The sequence below is a fragment of the Ciona robusta genome, chromosome 11, assembly GCF_009617815.1.
Source record: "Ciona robusta chromosome 11, ASM961781v2".
NCBI classification, from domain to species: Eukaryota; Metazoa; Chordata; class Ascidiacea; order Phlebobranchia; family Cionidae; genus Ciona; species Ciona robusta.
Window position 1 is genome coordinate 7201799 of NC_143245.1, and position 19197 is coordinate 7220995.

The 19197-nt window shown below is 33.9% G+C and overlaps 1 protein-coding gene across 1 annotated transcript; it reads left to right on the plus strand.

Moving 5' to 3' along the window:
• The first annotated feature begins 119 nt into the window (after positions 1 to 119).
• LOC149728940 (complement C3-like) lies at positions 120 to 19078 on the plus strand. Its single transcript, XM_089887744.1, has 43 exons — positions 120 to 276; positions 1714 to 1822; positions 2135 to 2227; positions 2552 to 2724; positions 3232 to 3319; positions 3655 to 3786; positions 4153 to 4198; positions 4366 to 4459; positions 4879 to 4987; positions 5270 to 5402; positions 5602 to 5726; positions 5948 to 6011; positions 6233 to 6327; positions 6536 to 6640; positions 6992 to 7084; positions 7473 to 7661; positions 7976 to 8042; positions 8304 to 8464; positions 8672 to 8795; positions 9202 to 9361; positions 9692 to 9820; positions 10001 to 10092; positions 10297 to 10439; positions 10730 to 10784; positions 11027 to 11205; positions 11469 to 11607; positions 11833 to 11905; positions 12333 to 12469; positions 12674 to 12758; positions 12884 to 13043; positions 13408 to 13649; positions 13987 to 14174; positions 14307 to 14452; positions 15025 to 15202; positions 15478 to 15611; positions 15917 to 16046; positions 16360 to 16514; positions 16882 to 17009; positions 17335 to 17448; positions 17731 to 17822; positions 18093 to 18211; positions 18344 to 18429; positions 18727 to 19078. The coding sequence occupies exons 1-43, from the start codon at positions 170 to 172 to the stop codon at positions 18929 to 18931; spliced, it is 5376 nt and encodes a 1791-aa protein (XP_089743870.1). The 5' UTR covers positions 120 to 169; the 3' UTR covers positions 18932 to 19078.
• The last annotated feature ends 119 nt before the right edge of the window (positions 19079 to 19197 follow it).

Genomic DNA, 19197 nt, shown 5'->3' on the forward strand with positions numbered 1-19197 from the left:
GCGGCAAGGAAAAATCCAATGTTGGTATTCCAGGTCGTCGGCTTTCGATTGCTATTTGTGCCTTAAGGCGAATATAGCCTCAACCTCGTTCAAGACCTATTAGTTTCCGTGAAACGATTAACGTCCCAAACTTTTTTGAAAAAGGCTACGCAGGCCTGCTTGTATATATATGTGTCTCGATTCTCCAAATAATCTTCGTTTTCAGTCAAACTGTGTGATCAACATGGTCTGGTTTTCGTTCTCTTTACTTGTGACGCTGTTGGCAGTGGCGACCGCGTAAGTTTTTATTATTTTTGTACTTAAGTATTTAGGCTATATAGATTTAACTTTGCCCCCGGAATTTTAATTGTTCTTAATTAACAAAAGCAATTAAGTTTTTTGTCTTTATAAAACGCCTGGCAACTACAGGACGCTAAGATTAACTTAAAATATTTATTAAGTTTCTGGCCGAAATCCAGCGCAGCAGTCTTTACTAAATTAAAATATATAGTACAGTGGATAAAATGGGTTCCGTTGACGCCTAAATCCTATATTTGAAAGTGTTAAGCGTGTCCCATATTCCCCCAACCTAGTACAATCTATAAACCTTGCATGTATGGTACGGTGTATCTTATAGAGCAAGAACGGTATAACTCTACAGAGGACACCAAAAGCAATTTCTTACGATTTTAAAGATTTGTATTATTTCTTGTCTCGTAACCCATTAACCGTATTAGTAACATTTTTCTAAGTAAATATTTGTTGTCGATGGAAAAATCGATAAATAAAGATAAATTAGGCCACTGTCGTTCCCGTGTGCAATTTCAAAACAACTTTTGCGGTAACGATTGACAGAATAAAATTCAAGAGCTTCCGCAAGCTTTTGCGAATTGGTTAAAATAAAAGTTGAATTACTTCCGCAAGATAGCTTTTGCGAAATGGTCGAGCGGTTGAATATGGTTGTTGAAATTTTGTGGCGAAAAGAGATTTAGGCTTCCCTTTGCTTAAATTTTATGCTGCTTGCCACTTAAACTACGTTGCAAACACGCTAAACAATGGAGCTCTTCATGCATATAATTATAATCTGATATATAGTATGAGGGCGGGGGGAGGCGGGACACCTTTAGCATGATATTCAAATATGATCGTGTTTTAAACAATTAACAACGGTCTATAAGAGTCGTGAGGTTTTATAATTCTTTGAACTTTCTTTGTTTAGTAGTAAATGGGACAGAGGTAGAATTTAACTTAACGTAATTTGTAAAAATACGATACAAAAAAATAAAATAAAAAAACGGCTAACCTGCATTCAAATTTGCGCTTAAGCAAAACTGGTTTGACATTTTTTTACATCGGCGATTAGGCGAAAGTTGGTTTCTTGATAAAGTTTGTTTAGCGCAAAGTCTGTCGTGCTTCATTAAAAGCCGGAGGGTTAGCTGAAGTTCCGTAATTAAACCTGATATTGGCAAACTAACTCAACGTTCAGTTAACACTAGTTACACTAATATAGCATACTGTGTTGTGCGTGCTGGGGCAATAGTGCTGTCATTATAATTACGCAGCGTTGTTTGTTAGAACACGATCAGACATTTGTATCTATATACTAGGCATCCCATCTTGCCCCACCCTACTATATGGTATCTTGACAAGTTTTATAGCTCCCTTTCCGGTAGTTACTCCTGCTTTAATGAAATTAAAATGCCGGTCATTCAAGTTTTTTATGTTTTGTTAAAGGTTCGACCACACTGTTGTGGTCCCCAAGGCATTAAGAGTTGACGCCGACGAAAAGATTATTGTAAACCTCCATGGTTATAACAGGGCTACAATTACCGGATATTTGCAGGTATTTATAACTAGCATACTTGCAATACGTTAGCTATGTCACATAGAGCATGAGCAAACAACATAGAAGCCCAAAACATAACAACGAAAGAACACCTAATCTATATACACATCAGCAATGGACATGGAAGCAATCTATAAACACAAAAACTATAAACATATATAACAACGGTACACAAACAAAACGTCACACAAAGCTGCATTGGATTCCAATAGTAGCTGCGTTCTGTGCAAAACACACAAGAGATAACCCTTTAAGTTGATTGCTTTCTTAAGACTTTTCAACATATTTTGGGTTTCGCTTTTTTTTTAGGATCTTCCTGGATTACAAACTTTCTTCAGTCGAACCGGGCAGCGTGTTCTAACACCGGCGCAATGCCAAAACCCGATCGAAATGACTTTCAGGGTAAGATTTTCCACAAGTATGAGTACGACACATATCTAATGAAACCCAATTTCTATGTTTTAAAATTAAACAACTTGGTTAATAAAAAAAAAAACAACTTGGTTAAAAATGAATTGTTCATTCTTTAGATTTATCAATGAACTAACCTAAATGTTTACACTATTACTTAAGAGTTTTTTTGCAACTCTCATGTTTTTAGCTGTTGTTTTGGTGCTAATTCCTTTCTCTGTTCCAATTTTTTATTGTTCCAATTTTTTCCACTACATTTAAAGATATAAACACTATTTATGGTTTGTTTAATAAGTCAGTATAACATTTTACCAGGTCACTCGTGACCCACAAGGAGCAGACGGAATCGCCAGTTTTGGGTTGACACAGAAAGTTCGTTTAACCATCCAAGTAACGAACAGTAATTCAGATTTCACCGAAAACATTGACGTACTCGTCAGCAAACAAAGCGGTTATATTTACGTCATCACCGATCGACCAATTTACAAGTAAACGAATATAAATGAATGATTTTATTTTTTCTCTTTGGTCCTGGTTACAAATGCCTGGGTAGTAAACAACATATTAAACATACGGAACGGAACAGTATAACGACTCATTATTACACGCTTTTGAATAAAACATAATTACAAACCTTATAAAATAAGCACATGACTGTTACACCTTGTCACATTTACTATATAGAAAGAATATTTTTTAAAACTTCTACATTTGATGTTGAGCAACAATAGACAATAATGCTAAAGTTTGTTCACTCAACTTTTTTAAAAGGGTCCCAAACATAACATTAAAAAAGGGTCTCTAGGCAACATTATACAATTATAACACAACTTATACTGCAGGACTTGCATTATGATAAGATTGTATTTGTTTTTCTTCTTGTGACCCTTTCCACGAGGCTTGCTAGGGAACCTGGGTTTTAGGCCGGAGTTGCCTATCACCCAACAACCAAAGTCAATTTATTTATAATAACAGTTGAACTTTTGTAAACTCAGACCCAATGACACAGTTAAGATCTCAGCGTTCCTATTAAACCAAAACATGGGCCACCAGACTGGAGTGGATGCAGAAATTACAATCCAGGTGTGAATAAAATTGCATTTTTAACTTTCAGTTTTCAGCATATAGTTATGAGCATTAGTTGGTTTTCTAACACCTTTCAAATCTATAGATTATTTCGAAAAAACAAAAAAAATCAATTTATTGCAATCTTGGTCCAAAGCATCTTGCTACCAGCAGACAGTACTTAAACTATAAATGGTGATCATCAGTTTTGTACCTTTTAAAAATGGGCATCTTTTTTGTTAATTTACATATTTTGTAAAAAAAATTTTTTTCATATGATAATTGTTTGCCCTCGGTATAACTGTACCTTGCATGGGAATTCTGTTTAACCAAATTCAATAAAAATCATACAGACTCCAGATGGAATTGGTTTGGTCAGAGAATCATTTGTTGATCTACAAAGTAATAAATTAAATCATGAGTTCGCAATCAATGAGAATCCCATTTATGGAACATGGAGTATTGAAGTGAAGTTTTCTTCCGATGTAAGTCAACTGTGAAAACAAATATTTTTTTATGTGTTTAAAGTAGGGAAATAATTTTAAATGTTGTTTATACCTTATGCACACTTTCTTCTCACTGCTTGGTAATTTTTAAATGTGTTAACTCCTTGGAGTTTACTGTTTATTAGGTTCAACAGACATGCTTTTAAACACCACTATTTTCTATACTTTCTTGTGTGTAGCTTGTTACAGCAACTGTTGTTTTGCTGTTAAGTCCCTCTCTTCGTTGATTTAACAAGTATGGTCTTCTTATTATGATCAAAGAATAAATAAAAATTAGGTTTTATTATAATGCTTTACCCGATAAGAATTAGGTTGTTTAAAATGAATATTGTTGTCTTTATCCAGGGTTACACCACATCAAGCACAACAAGTTTTAAGATTGATAAATATGGTGAGAGCTATGTAGAAATAGACACATAGTTTTATTCCATAATGAATTACTTGTTAAATACATAGTTGTTTAAATTTTCTTTTCTATATGAGTGAGGCCATATGTTACAATAGAGGACCTTAGTTTTAATCTTAAGTTAACTCATTAGTTAATTAATATATCTGCAGTTCTTCCGACATTTGATGTGGCACTGCAACTTGCCCAAAGCCACATTTTGACAAGTGACCCTCGTATAACTGGCACTATCTATGCAAACTATAGGTGGGTTGTTTGATAATTTATGAATTTTACTGCATATGAGTTAGATAACTTTTACAAATTGGATAAATTTTACATACTTTATAAAGTTGGAGTGGATGGTTAGCGCACCTGCCTCTAACCCAGGGATTATAGGTTCAAGGTTCGTTGCTGATACCATTGTTGGTGTATGTGTCCGTTGGCAAACATTTATCAGCAATTTCTCCAATCCATTAGTCATTAATAGGTTGTCTAAATTGTCAGCCATAAAATAAAATCAAAAAGTAAAAATTTATCAGCAAAGTTATATGCTTGGTAATTCGTGACTGGGCACGAGGTGTGTAAAACAGAACATGAGTGTTATAACGATTGTCGTTTTCTGGCCACACAAGGATAAAGCGAGATACACAAAAAATTATGATGATTTAATTGCTTTTACACAGCTATGGAGAACCGGTAAATGGCAATGTCTATCTTTCTGCAACTCTACAGAAGCTGCCAGGTGGTCCAGCAATCAAGTTTTATCAGATACCACCAAGAATAACCCGAACGGTAATTGTAGTTTATAAAAACAAATATTTTGGGCTGATTTATGTAAATGTGCCTACCGAGAGACATTGGCTTGTTGGCAGGAGTGCATTAATTAAAATTCATGAATGAGTTAATGTAACTCAAACCTTGCGATGACAGTCATTATAACAAACGTGTTTTGTTTCACACACCTCATGCCACTTCGGACTTACCACGTATGTAACATACTTTCTATTATGGTATAAACTATATACTATATAACTTGGACGTTTGGTGAGGTTTAATTGTATTTTCAACTTCTAGGCATTATTCAGAAATGGTGTGAAGCCTTTTAGCATCCCACTAGCTGAACTCATTGGCATTTTGCAACCTGGTGAAACTCTGGCACAAATGTCAGACCAAGGAGCCGTGGTTTCTATTTTTGCGACAGTGAACGGTTGGTATTTAATATAATGGTCGATTAAAATCAGTCACTGTTACAACTTAAACCCCTGTTTAAGAACCATTAAACCATCATTTTCTACACATTTACATGCTTCTGTTAAAATTCTTGCTTTGCCAAATTTTTAACTTAACACATGTAAAACTTTAGTGTGCTTGTTTAGAAAAACCTGATTATTATTATTATTACCCAGGTGAGGCTGATGGTGTTATGGAATCTGCAGTCATTTCAAACATCCCAATTTTAAGAACACCATACAGAATTGATAAGTCACGTGCATTGAAGTATCACACCCCTGGAATTTCTTATTTGCTACAGGTAAACTAGTGAGGGACTGATATACTTGTAAATATTTGCATTTGTACACATCCCTAATTGTGTGTAAGGTTTTCTTTTTTAATCCCGACATGTGTTGTCAATGGTGATGAAAATAAACTAAAAATTAATATGAAGAATTTTTGATAAATGAGAGAAATTGGTTGTTGTTACTTTATTTTTGCTTTGTATGTTTAATTTTATTATTTGTTGTTGTTGTTTAGGTTGATGTACAAGATGTTGTCACTCATCAAAACATGGCGAATATTCCAGTCAGAATAGAAATAAGTAAGTGAATGTAAATTGCTTTATCCTCGCCTCCCCGGAAAACGATAGTCATTAAAATATGGATGTTCTGTTTCCTAGACCTCATGCCAGCTTACGAGTTACCATGTATGTAACTTTTTTGGGTCACAGACCTATTACTACGTCAAAAGCCCTTGAGTTTTCAGTTTAACACCCAAGAGTCTTAAGTGACCATACACTGAAATGTTTTTTATTTTTTTAAGCTGGTCCCAATGGTCAACGTGTTATACGTAATAGTACCGCAAATCAAAATGGCCAAGTGAATTATCCTCACAACTTCGATACAACTGGAACACAGGTATTTAATTGTTGAACATGAGCTGTTAAAACAAGAAACCATTCACTACACAATCCTCATACAAAAAGGTTTTTTGTTTTTACCTTGATGATATGTTGCTGGGTGAAAAATGAAACAATAAAGTTAACGCATATGCCAGAAGTTTTCAAGAATTAATTATACCTTTTCATATTTTGTTTTTTTTACGTACTGTTATTGTTATCTTTAGTTCATCAAAGTGACCACTGCTAAGCCTAATCTTGGAGCTGCCAATCAGGCTACTGTTAATATTACAGTTGAAGCATATAACTCTCCAGGCCAGAGGTTCCTTACGGTTTGTACAAGACTCGAAAGAGCTTTTTCTCATAAAACAGTATTTATGACATTTTAGTAGTACAATACAAAGAAATATAATATATTTGCATGGAATTAATGATGGCTTCTATATGGAAGCATTATACATGAGTGTAAGAATTTATGTCACATATTTTTCCTTACACCATTAACTGTCATAAAAATCACATGTTTGTAATATGATTGGTTAATGTTTAATTTCCAAAGGCAAGGAGGTGTTTGGTACCTTTTTTCTATATACAGAAAATTGTCATTTACAAAGTTGAAATGGAACAGCTCCTTGTGGTAAAAATTTCTGCTTTTTATTTCTGCTTTGTTTTTATGTTTGTAGGTGACACCAAACCCACACACTGTTGATGTTGGCCGTGAGGTTCATATTACGCTTGCTTTCAATCAACCCACACCTGCAGAAATTCGGTTCTATGTGAGTTGATCTTATTTGTATAATTAGGGCTTGATTTCTAGAATATATAGAGATATTGATTTAATTTTTTGTAACTTTCTACTATATCCTCGCGTTGCCCGAAACGACAGTCGTTAAACCCGGGTGTTATGTTTTATACACCCCCCATTTTCTTTTTGTGTGGCTAATAATTTTGGCAACTTATATTGACCAGGAAAAGCTCACAAGGGTAGCAGAATACAGTCTTGAACCCATTGCCTCTGGGTTAGAGGCAGACCTGTTCACCTACAAAGCGGACAAATGCTTTGTTAGTTCAATTCACTTGTAGGTTAAGAAGGGTATCTAGCCCCGGTTAATTCATTTGATAGTTTGTAATTGTAATGGGCTAAGAATTTTGTGGTTTCTTCAGGTTGTCTCTCGTGGAAGTGTGGTGTTGGTTGGAAGGATTGTTCCTCCAGCAAACAGCCACAATATTGTGCAGATTATACAAGTTACACAAGCAATGGTTCCATCTATGAGGGTCATTGCTTATTTCCTACACGGGGCAGAAGTTGTCTCGAATTCTGCTTTTGTGAATGTGGTGAACAGATGTGAAACTGTAAGTAATCCTCATTGAATTCTGCTGAAATTTATATGGATTGACAATGACATGAAACTTTTTAATTGTGACATCATGTATAGTTGGTTTTCTAGTTTTTAATAAAACATTTTTAGGTGTTTTTTAAATAGATACACCATTACATGCACAGAATCATAATCCAAATTTCCTTTTTGATGTTGCATGGAGAATTTTTACAGTACATTCGGTTTATAATACTTTAATACATCCGGGTGATCGGGTGATTGTTTTGTTTTCTATCTTGTGAAAAAAAAAATTATTGCAAAAAGTAACAACAATGCATATATCTCTAGGAATTAACCGTAACAACAAACCGAAACACAGTGAAACCTGGTGCTCCAATAACATACACTATTGAAGGTTTGTTTTTATATCTGCGTATATGATTGCACATTACCTACCATTGCGACATGATTTTCTTTTTTCGGAATGTATCTTTAGCTGTGTATATTATCTTCATATTTGTTTGTTACAAAACTTTTTTGACCCAGAACTTTTTTTTTATCTACAGATCCTACTGACAACTTTTGTTTTTCTCGTATTAAAATGATCTTGGTTACCCTATCTTGGCGTTAAATAAATTGAATCACTTTCTGAAAAATACCAACATTTTATTTACAGGTGCCCAAAATGCTGATGTGCTTTTATATGGCGTTGATCGTGCTGCTTACTTCTTGTACAACGGAAGTCGTTTGACTCGCAACTCCATGTTCAGTGACATGGCAGCTTATGACCAAGGCTGTGTCAGTAATGGTGGAAGTGATGGCCCTAACGTGTTCTTTGTAAGTGAACAAAAAAATCATGAATATGTTTAATTTAGTTTATGGCCATATAGTTATCTTGTTACTTACATATAAAGGCAAACATTGTCTGTAAAATGCAAATAACTTATTTAAATAAATACGTAATAGAATATATTAGTTAAACAACAGTCAATAAGACATAGTTTGGATAAAAAATATATATTTTCAATTTAATGACAAATATAGGGAGCTGGGTTAACGCTAACAACTCCAACACACAAGCCTGGAGCTTTGGATACCTTGGACTGCACTGCTGCGGCACAGAGTAGAAAGAAACGACAGATACAAGTTGAACAAGATCTAAGTATTGGTAAGAAGTTGTGTAACATTACGCTATTAAACTTATATACATGGTACAAGTTTAATACTAGCTGTATGTTTCTCCATTAAGTTATATGTTTCTCTATTAATTTATATGTTTCTCGATAAATTTATATGTTTCTCCATAAATTTATATGTTTCTCCATTAATTTATATGTTTCTCCATTAATTTATATGTTTCTCCATTAATTTATATATGTTGGATGTTTCTCAATTTATTATATAATATGATAATTGGAATGTACATAAATGTTTTAAAACTAAATTTAGAAAATTTTATGCTGCTAATGCAGAGTCCCTATTGATGCACTGTTAGATTAATTTAAAAGGTACATGATGGTCTTTGCATTAGCAAATTATGCTCCATACATAACTAAATGATGATAATTACTCAGAGGCAAAGCTACACAAATGTGGGGAAGATGGAAAGAAAAAAAGTTTTTCAGAATATGACACATGTGAAATGCAAAGAGACAGAGTGATTTATACTTTTGATGACGCCATTCCTGGTTGTTCTGAACGATTTTATGCAGAATGTATTGCCTTGGCTAGACTGTAAGTTACATATTATTTAATGCAACTTGTTTATAACACCTATGCTTAACATGCGGGGTGTATCAAAATAATAATATGCCAAGTATTTATTTCTTTTTCCTATAAGTGTTTCTCATGCCACTTACCCATTAGAAAAGTTTACAGTATCGTTCTATGCATCACTTCGTTTACTACTATTTTTATGCATTGCTTTGCGTCAAAGATTTTAACTTGTATTCCAGTTGCAAAACTACCCTTTTAACTTAGAGAACAATGCGGTTTTTGGCTACTATTTAACTTGATATTTTGACCATCAACTAGTATCAATAACTCATTTGTGTTTTATTTTAGCAACTCTGGTACAAGACGTCAAAGAGTCCAAGGAAGAAGCATTGGAGTAAACGGGCAGGTAGAACGGAGTGTTGCAAGTGCTGTGCGAAAAGATTTTGCAGAAAGCCTTATATTTAGATCCCTCAACATGTAAGGGCCCGTTATTGTTTAATTATATGAATATATATGAATGTTAGATAACTAAGCTTTGAGGTGGAGCTGATGCTCATGGTATAATCTTTTAAGCAGTCATGCAGGGATAAATAAATACTATTCAGTCATGCATTCATTTATGATAAATGTTACCAACTGATGAACATATTTGTTCAGTGGAGCAGGCGGAAGGAGGCAGATTACTGCTAAAGCGAGGGACAGTATTACAACTTATGAAATAGACGCAATGGCTTCAGCAGATACTCCAGGTATGTATCTATTTGCAGGCATTTTATTCTACATTAAGCTAAAAATTGCACGTAAAGACAAAACTTGTTTGCATATTTTTATTTTAAAACTGAACGTTTTTTTGACAACGCTAACATACTTTTTTGGTTCTTATTTGGAAATTATTGCTCCAAAAATAAACTTTAATTTATGAATCAATATTTAATTGACTTAACTTTCTCCAGATGGTTTCTGCATTGCACCCACCACTAATGTGAAAGTGTTTAAAAATGTTTTCGTTCAAGTTTACACTCCTTACTCCTTGAAAAAGCGGGAACAAGCACTGATAAAACTCTCTGTCTTTAACTATGGTGACACTCTAGTTACGGTCAGTTTGTGAAATAATATAAAGTTTTAATCTGTCTGTCCATAAATTATTTTTTATTTTTATCTTCACAAGTATATCCCCCCCCAGCCATAATACATTAACAAATACCTGAAATACTAACAGGTTTTAGTTTTATATTGGTAATCTGTTGGGCAAATGCATGCATAGGGTCCAGGGGTTTATTATTTTAGGCTACTGTTTCATTTTTATGGTATCTATAAACTAAAGGAAGATAATAATTCTTATTTGAGTTATAAAATGTTTGTTCAAAAAATGTTACTGTATTTCAGGTGGATATTATGATGAGGGCTCATCCTGTACTGTGCACACACTTCCGTACAGATGGTAAGATAGTTAACTTATCTTGTTGTGTGGCAATACTTCATTAAGTTATATAGGTCTTATAATTTTAATCTTCAAGAAGATCATTTCTGGAATATTAGATTGTTACAAATCCAAAATGTAGTTTTAATTAAAAGATGCTAGAAATTAAAAAAAAAATAAGTTTAAAAATAAAAAATGTTAGAAATACAACACCTAATTTATGGTAGTTTACAAAGTTGATAATTAATAGTAATTTATTGCAGGAAGCTATGACTTAGTTCGGACGATAAGTGTTGGTCCACGCAGTGCAGGTTCAGCTTCTTTTGCTGTCCTTCCACTTCGAATTCCTGCAGGAGACATTCCCAAGGCTACAGTGGAAGTATACATCACTGACAATCGGAATAGAACTTATGATAGTGTTAAGAAGGAGATTCTGATTGAGGTGAACATTTATTTCAACTCGCTTCTGTAAACTTTTAGATATTTGCGCTCAAAAAAATGTTGATTAAATTAACAACAACAACCGCACAAAATAAACCACAAAGATTTTTGCAACTCACAAGCAGAAACATATGATTCATAAAGCCACCATGTGTACGCCCACAATACAGAGCGCTCAGTTGTCTTGTCCTATTAAGATAAATGAATAAAAAAGGTTGTCCACCAATATAAAGTGTTTACAATAAACATTCTTTACCATCTTAGGATGAAGGGGAACTTAAAGACATCTATGAGACTTTCCCGATTGATTTAAAAAATAGCAGAGTTCAACAGACTCAAATAAATTTCACTTTTCCTGAACAATTTGTTTTGGGGACAAGAAAGTGCATGCTGTATGCTTACAGTAAGTACACATATTGTCCAATTGTTGCATCATATAATATTTGCTATGTTGTTTTTGTACCCTGTTAAAGCACTCAATTAAAGGCATTGATTTTAAAGATATTTAGTATGAAGGATTTCAATAAGTTGCACTTATTTTTAATTAGGCTTTTCAAGAGTTAAAAATATTATTGTCATATATTTCTGAATACAACCACCCTTTATTTCCCTTTCATGAACATTACAGTGGACTTCATGGGACCAGCGATAGAAATTGATCCGGTAACACAAGAAGCAAACAATGTGAACAGTCTTATCAGGTGACAACTGAACTATGGTGCAAGACAAATGAATACGAAAACAAAAAAAATCACAAAACAAAACAAAATAAACCTACTATCTGACCTGTTTAATTCCCAGCTAGTCAGCTTCACTGGATTTACCTTTGCATTTAGAAAAAATATGCTAATGGACCCTGATGCTCTGACTCTTTACCAACTCTGGCTTTAGTCCTTATTTCCCTTGTGTGGCTTACTGTAGTGAAGTACTTTGCTGTAGTACCTCACTTGGATACAATAAAATAGAAATTGAAATTAATGTTGTGGTCCGATTTCAAAATAATAATGTCCAAACGATATATACTGTTGTTTTGCATATATTTTGTTACACTGTAATGTCCTTGAACATTATCTCAAATGCTGAATTCAAAGAGATGTATATCATTTTTTAATGTTTTTCATTATACAGGCAACCATATGGTTGTGGGGAACAGACCATGATATATGCTGGACCTACTGTCTTTGCACTTCAATATTTAGTGACAACGGGTACAATTACAGCTAATTCACCAGAATACAATTCAGCAGTGAACAAAATAGAAGCAGGTAAGAATTGCACATAATATATTAGGCATTGTTGTCATTTTAAAGTCAATATATTTTATTTAATTTTAACTTTCTGACCCAGAATAATTGTAAAACAAGTTCCAGAATATTCACAATTTTTTGGGCATAGAATTGGCTGAAATTTTGATTCTCTCATTCCAGTATTGTTGTTTAACCTGACCACTAATATTTACAACATTTCAGCTTTCCAGAGAGAGATGACTTATAGGACAACACATACAAATCCAAGAGTGTGGTCCGTATTCACACATTACTTGCCAAGCACTTGGTAAGTAAAAGTTTTAAGTTACTTATTTTACTGTTTGTGTCAAAATTGGTTTTGTGTCAAAAAAAAGTTTCATAGAGAAAATATTTGAGAAAAAAAGAGTTAACTGATTTCTTGTTGTTGAACAGGTTAAATGCTTTCGTTGACAAAGTTTTTTACCATGGAAGACGTTATGATACGGATATGAATGTTGGGCCTATTTGTAATTCACTCAACTTTTTAATCGGGGAACAAATGGCTGGTGGACATTTCCGTGAGCGAAGACCACCACTTCACAGGGAGATGCATGTAAGATTATCATTTGCTGCATTGTATGTATTCTATTATGGGTGAGGTCGTTGTCAGGGATCTAGAGCAAGTGTGTTTGATGTAAAAAAGACACTCATGTTATAACTTGACAGTGAACATGAGGTGAATGAATACACCATGTGTGTCTGATGTTTAATAAAAATACTTGTGTTATAACATCTTATAAATATTTTTACAAAACCATAAATGATCTGCAATATTTGTACTTGAAACACAAATATCTTTACACATAATACGAGGTCATATTATGGTTCTGGGTTCTGGTTGCTTTAATCTATTAATTTTCATGAAGGGGTGCAAATGTTTATCTATAAACACAAATTACCTTTATCTATTTCTACAGGGAGCAGTAAAAGGACCTATGACTTTGACAGCATATGTTGCAATAAGCATGGGGGAGATTGATTCCATTTGCTTACCTGAGTTGAATCAAAGAGTGATCGCATCAAGAGTTAGTGCAATGAACTATTTGGAACAACATAAGGACCATGCAACATTCCAACGCCCATATCCACTTTCACTCTTGGCTTACGCAGCTGCGTTACACAACCCTCGCAGCCAGTTAGCAATTGAGATGAATGCCAGGTTAGTAGAATTATGTAAAACTTGGAAACTGTATTTACCTTACCAGGTGTCTTTTTAGCTTATTTCTTCAAACCCACAAATCTATTAAATTTTTCTTTAAATCAACAGTTAAAGTAAATTCTGTAAAATGCTAACTGTTTTGCTAAACTGCATATATGGAAAACAATGTGATATGAAGATTAGTATACCAATGTGCGATGGTCAAAAGACAAAATTTAGTCATTCTTTTGGGTAAAACTAACACATAGCTAATACTAATTTTTATATTTATTTTAAATTATGATTGAGATTGCATGATTTTCATGTAAAGGTTTTTCTAATTACTCTGTTATTTCAGGTTGATGGCCATGAAACAGACCTCAGGGAACGGGGCCTATGTGTTTTGGAGAGCAAAAACTCTTGCTGAAATATCAGGGACTAATGCACATGCATACTGGTATAGAACGCGACCACTTGCGCTTGATATTGAAACCACCAGCTACGCTTTATTGGCACAAGTTGCTATGTCCAAAGCGAAAGATCCATGTGAGTGAATGTTTATATTAAAGCATGTGTGAGTGTTTGGGTTCAAACATAGGTCAAAACAGCTGTTTGGGAAGACACTGATCCAACATTTATATTCTTATCTGCATGTTCACCCCATGTTCTGTTTTTTAGTGGTACAAGCAGATTTGGATCTTGGACGCAAAATCTCTTTATGGTTAATTAGTCAGAGGAATTCAAATGGTGGCTTCAGGTCAACACAAGATACAGTGATTGGGTTGCAAGCTTTGTCTACCTACTTATCATGGATAAGTACTGTGGTATGTAAATACAATTACTAATATTAGGTTTAACTGTTTAAATAGTGATTTTAGAATTATACCATTCATTTCTCAACCCATTAGTGACCACTGGGTTGTATCAATTCTTCTTAAGTGTATTGCCCAAGGGCACATTCGCCCACAATGGTGCAATGGTAGCAGCGACATAAAGTAGTGGTAATAATAGTGTTAATAGGTCCGGCGCCGTGGTATAGTGGTTATAGCGCTCCTGCCTGTAACCCAGAGGTAATGGGTTCAAGGCTCGACGCTGCTACCAATGTTGGCGTATGTGTCCTTGGGCAAGACACTTAACGACAATTGCTCCAACCCAGTGGTCACTAATAGGTGGTCTGAATTATCAGCCATACATACAAAAAAAAATAATAATAATAATTACCCACAAAGTAACATACATGGTAACTTGTAAGCTGGCACGAGGTGCTAAACCCGTGTGATAAGACTGTCGTTTTTCGGCCATGCGAGGATAAAGTAAGTTACACATTCATTCATTCACATTCATTTATTCAATAAATCCAAGTTCTGATATAAACCAAAACACTTTATCTTTAAAGGAACCAGGAATTGCTAATCCTAGAATCGATTTTGAGATGGAGGGAGCAGCAGGGTCAGCGTGGGCTCCTCCTAACGCATACACAAACCATATTGATAACACAAATCAAAGATTAAAAAAACAAATGGCTGTGCCTAAAAATGTCATTGAAGGGACAATCGTAGACGTGACTTCACGTGGTATGTATGTATTAAAAACTTTTTATGTTAGTTTTACACATGAATACAGTAATGTGTTTTTTGTAAACATTTTTGCCTGTTTACACAATTTTTTAGAATTATAAAATAAGGTTCAATTTTATTTAAGACAAACAGTACTTATTTTTTATATGTTTGGTGTAAGAACATTTTAATGGATCACTTGTGAATATTTTTTGCATAGGCAACATGTATTAGTTTTGTGTTTTTATTCATATCAAATCATATGATTTTGTAATTGTACATTCTACATAAAGGACAGGGACAAGGGATTCTTTCCTATCGTTGCACATACCGTACAGTAGTGGATGAAGAGAGTTGTCATTACAACCTTAGTACGAATGTCCGTGTCATGAATCCTGGTGTACAAGGAAAGAGAATTAAAATCACTGTACGTGTTATTAACAACTTGTGATTAATTAAATTAGCTTTATGTAAGCCTAGAATATGAAAATTAGATCAGGGCTAGATTTACAAAATTTATTACGCTAGCTCTTAGAATTTGAATAAGAGACTGACGATGCCATTTAGGTGAAATATATTTCTCTATTAATAACTAGTGGTTGGACTTGATTTTTGTTGGTTACGTTTTCGTAGCACCAGATCACTAGCTCTTAGAACCTCTTTATATTGTTTATCTTTTTTAATTTCTCAAATTAATAATTAAACCCAATATTTAAATCTGTTTTATTTCAGATCACGGTTTCTAAACCACTTGGTCCCCAGTCCGAAGCAACCATTCTTGATGTTGGTTTCATGTCAGGCTACAAGGCAGTTGATCAAACTTTGGAGGATTTATCTATTGATGAGAATGTGGCTGGTGTTGGTAAGACTACCTTGTAGCATAACTATAACTGCTGCAATTTTGTATTTGTTTTACAGCTATAATTCAAATACTGAATGTGTATGCAAACTTACTTTTTTATTATAGGTTTTTTACTTGTTGTTTGCCTACCTGAAGACAAATATATAGTTTCTTCCCGTTTTCTACTTTCTACTCTAGCCAAGTTCAAATAAATATTTATGTTAGTTTATTATTATTTTTATATTGTACTCTGTTAACACAAATACATTGACGGACTTGATGTTTTAATGAACCCACTACAGATAGAAGGTGGTTTTTAATTTGATTTTTTTAGTTGACAGATATGAGGTGACAAATCACAATGTCTTGTTTTATCTGAATCGAATAACAAGCCAAAGCATGAATATTTCGTTTGAAATGCGTCAAATGGTTCTAGTTAGGAAACCCCAACCCGGAAAGATAAATATATACGAGTACTATGAACCAGTGGTAAGTATTCATTGGAAATAATGCAGGATTTACTATTCAACTGTTCATAAACTTAACTAAACAACATTTTTAAAAAACTTAGCAAAACAACCTTTTAAAAGCAACTTTTTCAAATCAATTTTTGGGAGTTCCTGGGGTCCAATGTTAAGCTTACCAGAGGCTCAACCTGTAAGACAGATTTAGTCATAACCATAAGTAACTGTGAAAGAGCAAGCCTAACAAATTACTCTGAATCGGAGGTTATTAAACTGGGGATTCACATTTAGCCTGTTTTGTTTCTTATTTTACATTTATATGTGTGGGGGATTGTGTGTCAAAAAGTTTAAGAACCTCAGATTTAACATCAAATTTTTGAATGTTTGCCCAGGTCCACTGTGGTCAGTTCTACTCTCTCCCTGATACCACCCCTGATTTGCAAACTTCCAATTGTGAAACTGGAGCAAATAATGATGATAATCTGTGCAGGTGTGCAGAAGGTGGATGCCCTACTTGCAGGTGACAAGATAAATTAGGAGAGAGATTAAAGTTTGGGATTTGATCTCTACAGTCAGAATATTGCTGCATAAATACTAAGTCACAGAAATATTTTATGCTGGGTATTGTAGGTATATATATAGTAGTATATACACATTTATATAGTAATATAAATATTTACAGAATTATATAACTGCATTCTCATGACTGCAAAAGAGTGTGATTATTTGTTATAAACACGATAGGAAATATAGGACATTATGTACCAGTAACCATGCTATCCGACAGTACTATATAGTTAGCAAAAATAATTTAGACTAATTCTTTTGTTTCTTTTATGTTTCAGGACCCGTAATGATACATTGTTAAAAACTTCATGTGTTGGAGTTGAGGTGGGTGCAGCATGTGGAACATGCACTCAAAATAGGTGCTACAACCATCGTGATGAGGGCTGTTCAGCGTAAGTTTGACTTCTGATAAACCACACTGACATTCTATATGGAGGTCCTACATAAAAAGGCTTAGAACTTAGGGCAGGGTTCACCCAATGCTCCAATCAAGTGGTTGCCAATGGGTTGTAGCACCCTGGGTATTTGGGTAAATTGCCAACTCAGGTCTTATGGCATGCCATGGCCTCGAATAGTATAAGCAAGAAATCATTGTGTTTATTTACCACATAGTTTATGAAACTGTGTCACATATAGTTTTTAACAATAAGCTTCCCTCTTTTTCTTGTTTTTAGGAAGTATGTGTATAAAGTTAGGGTTATTGGAGTAAGGGAAGATTCGGTTTTTGTCAACTTAGATGCTGTAATTGAAGATGTGTATAGATCAGGTATGTTGTTTTAATATTCATGTTTCTGTCCTTTTATATATTGTGCTATAAATAGACCTTGTGGGTTTTTTAAACATGTTCATTGTGAAATGTGTTAAATCATACTGCAGTGTCGACAGTGTAGCCTGATTTGTGTACTTTTTTGTTTATGAATGGAATAAAAATGTTATTTTAACTGTTTTTACTTTTCTATGTTACAATAAGTTAAATATTCGGTGTAACTTTAGTGTGAGTATTGCATAACAAACTTCAATATTCTTATTTTTGAAGGAAGTGACAATGTTCAAAATGGAACTGTCCGAACATTTGTGATAAGAAATGACTGTCATGCATCTTGTCGTGACACAGACGAAGATTTAAGGCTGCTTCGAAACAACAGACCAGCAAAGGTTACATATTGTTGGGGTCCTTATTATACATTCTTATGGTTTTGCTCCAAATCGATGTTGTTTTTTTTCCATTTTTAACATACTTTTGCTTTCTTAAAGTGAAACATTCTCGAAACTTTTTTTAATTCTCAGGATACAAGGCTGTTTAAAGAAGGTAGGGTGCTGCTAATAACTGGTTCGCTTATTGAGAGAAGACAGAACAGAAATGGACTCTCACAGTAAGTTAACTGAATTTTTCCTTATGTAATTGCTACTCTATAATACATGCAATCTATCACGCATCAACATTTTTATTATTATCAATAATTGTTTATAATCATGTATGCGCATATATTTATAAAAACTTTATTTTTTTTAATATAGAAAAACTCTGTATTTAAAAACAAATTGCTTTTATCGCATCTAGCATGTATTTGACTATAAAATTTTAAAGAAAGATACTTCACAATAGCACAAATGTTTTTAGAATTGGTAACTGTCATAAGATGGCAAACCATTTATAAATTGTGTTTCAGGACAGTGTATCAAGTTGATGAACAGACAACAGCAGAGAGATTGGTAACAGACGTGGCGTGTGCAAGGGCAAAGAGTGTTCTTGTAAGATGCGCCGGAAACCGGCCTCCTAGGCAAAGTAAATGCAAGAAAAACAGAGAGTTGAATGCAATATGCGAAAATATGAAACGCCTGAAAGAAAGTTTAAATGATATTGGATGTGATTAAAACTGGATCAAAAATTGTGCTGATTCATTGTCATAATTGTGTATAGGGTTGCTTTGCAGGGCACTGCAGTAATTTTAAATGTATATTTTATTTCATTGTATACTGGTGATATATCGGCATTAATAAATTAAAACAAGTGCATGCAAATATTTCTTATAGCTCATGTTTGGCAATGGAAAACCATCCAGGACAGTATGAATTAGACATAAATATTTATCCACGGTGTCTGGAAATACGTAATACATAAGCTGGAATGTAGCAAACAT

Coding starts and splice junctions, on each gene's coding strand:
- LOC149728940 (XM_089887744.1), top strand. CDS start 170: ATGTGTCTCGATTCTCCAAATAATCTTCGTTTTCAGTCAAACTGTGTG. Junction 4,988..5,269: donor CACCAAGAATAACCCGAACG/GTAATTGTAGTT, acceptor TTCAACTTCTAG/GCATTATTCAGAAATGGTGT. Junction 6,328..6,535: donor TCGATACAACTGGAACACAG/GTATTTAATTGT, acceptor TGTTATCTTTAG/TTCATCAAAGTGACCACTGC.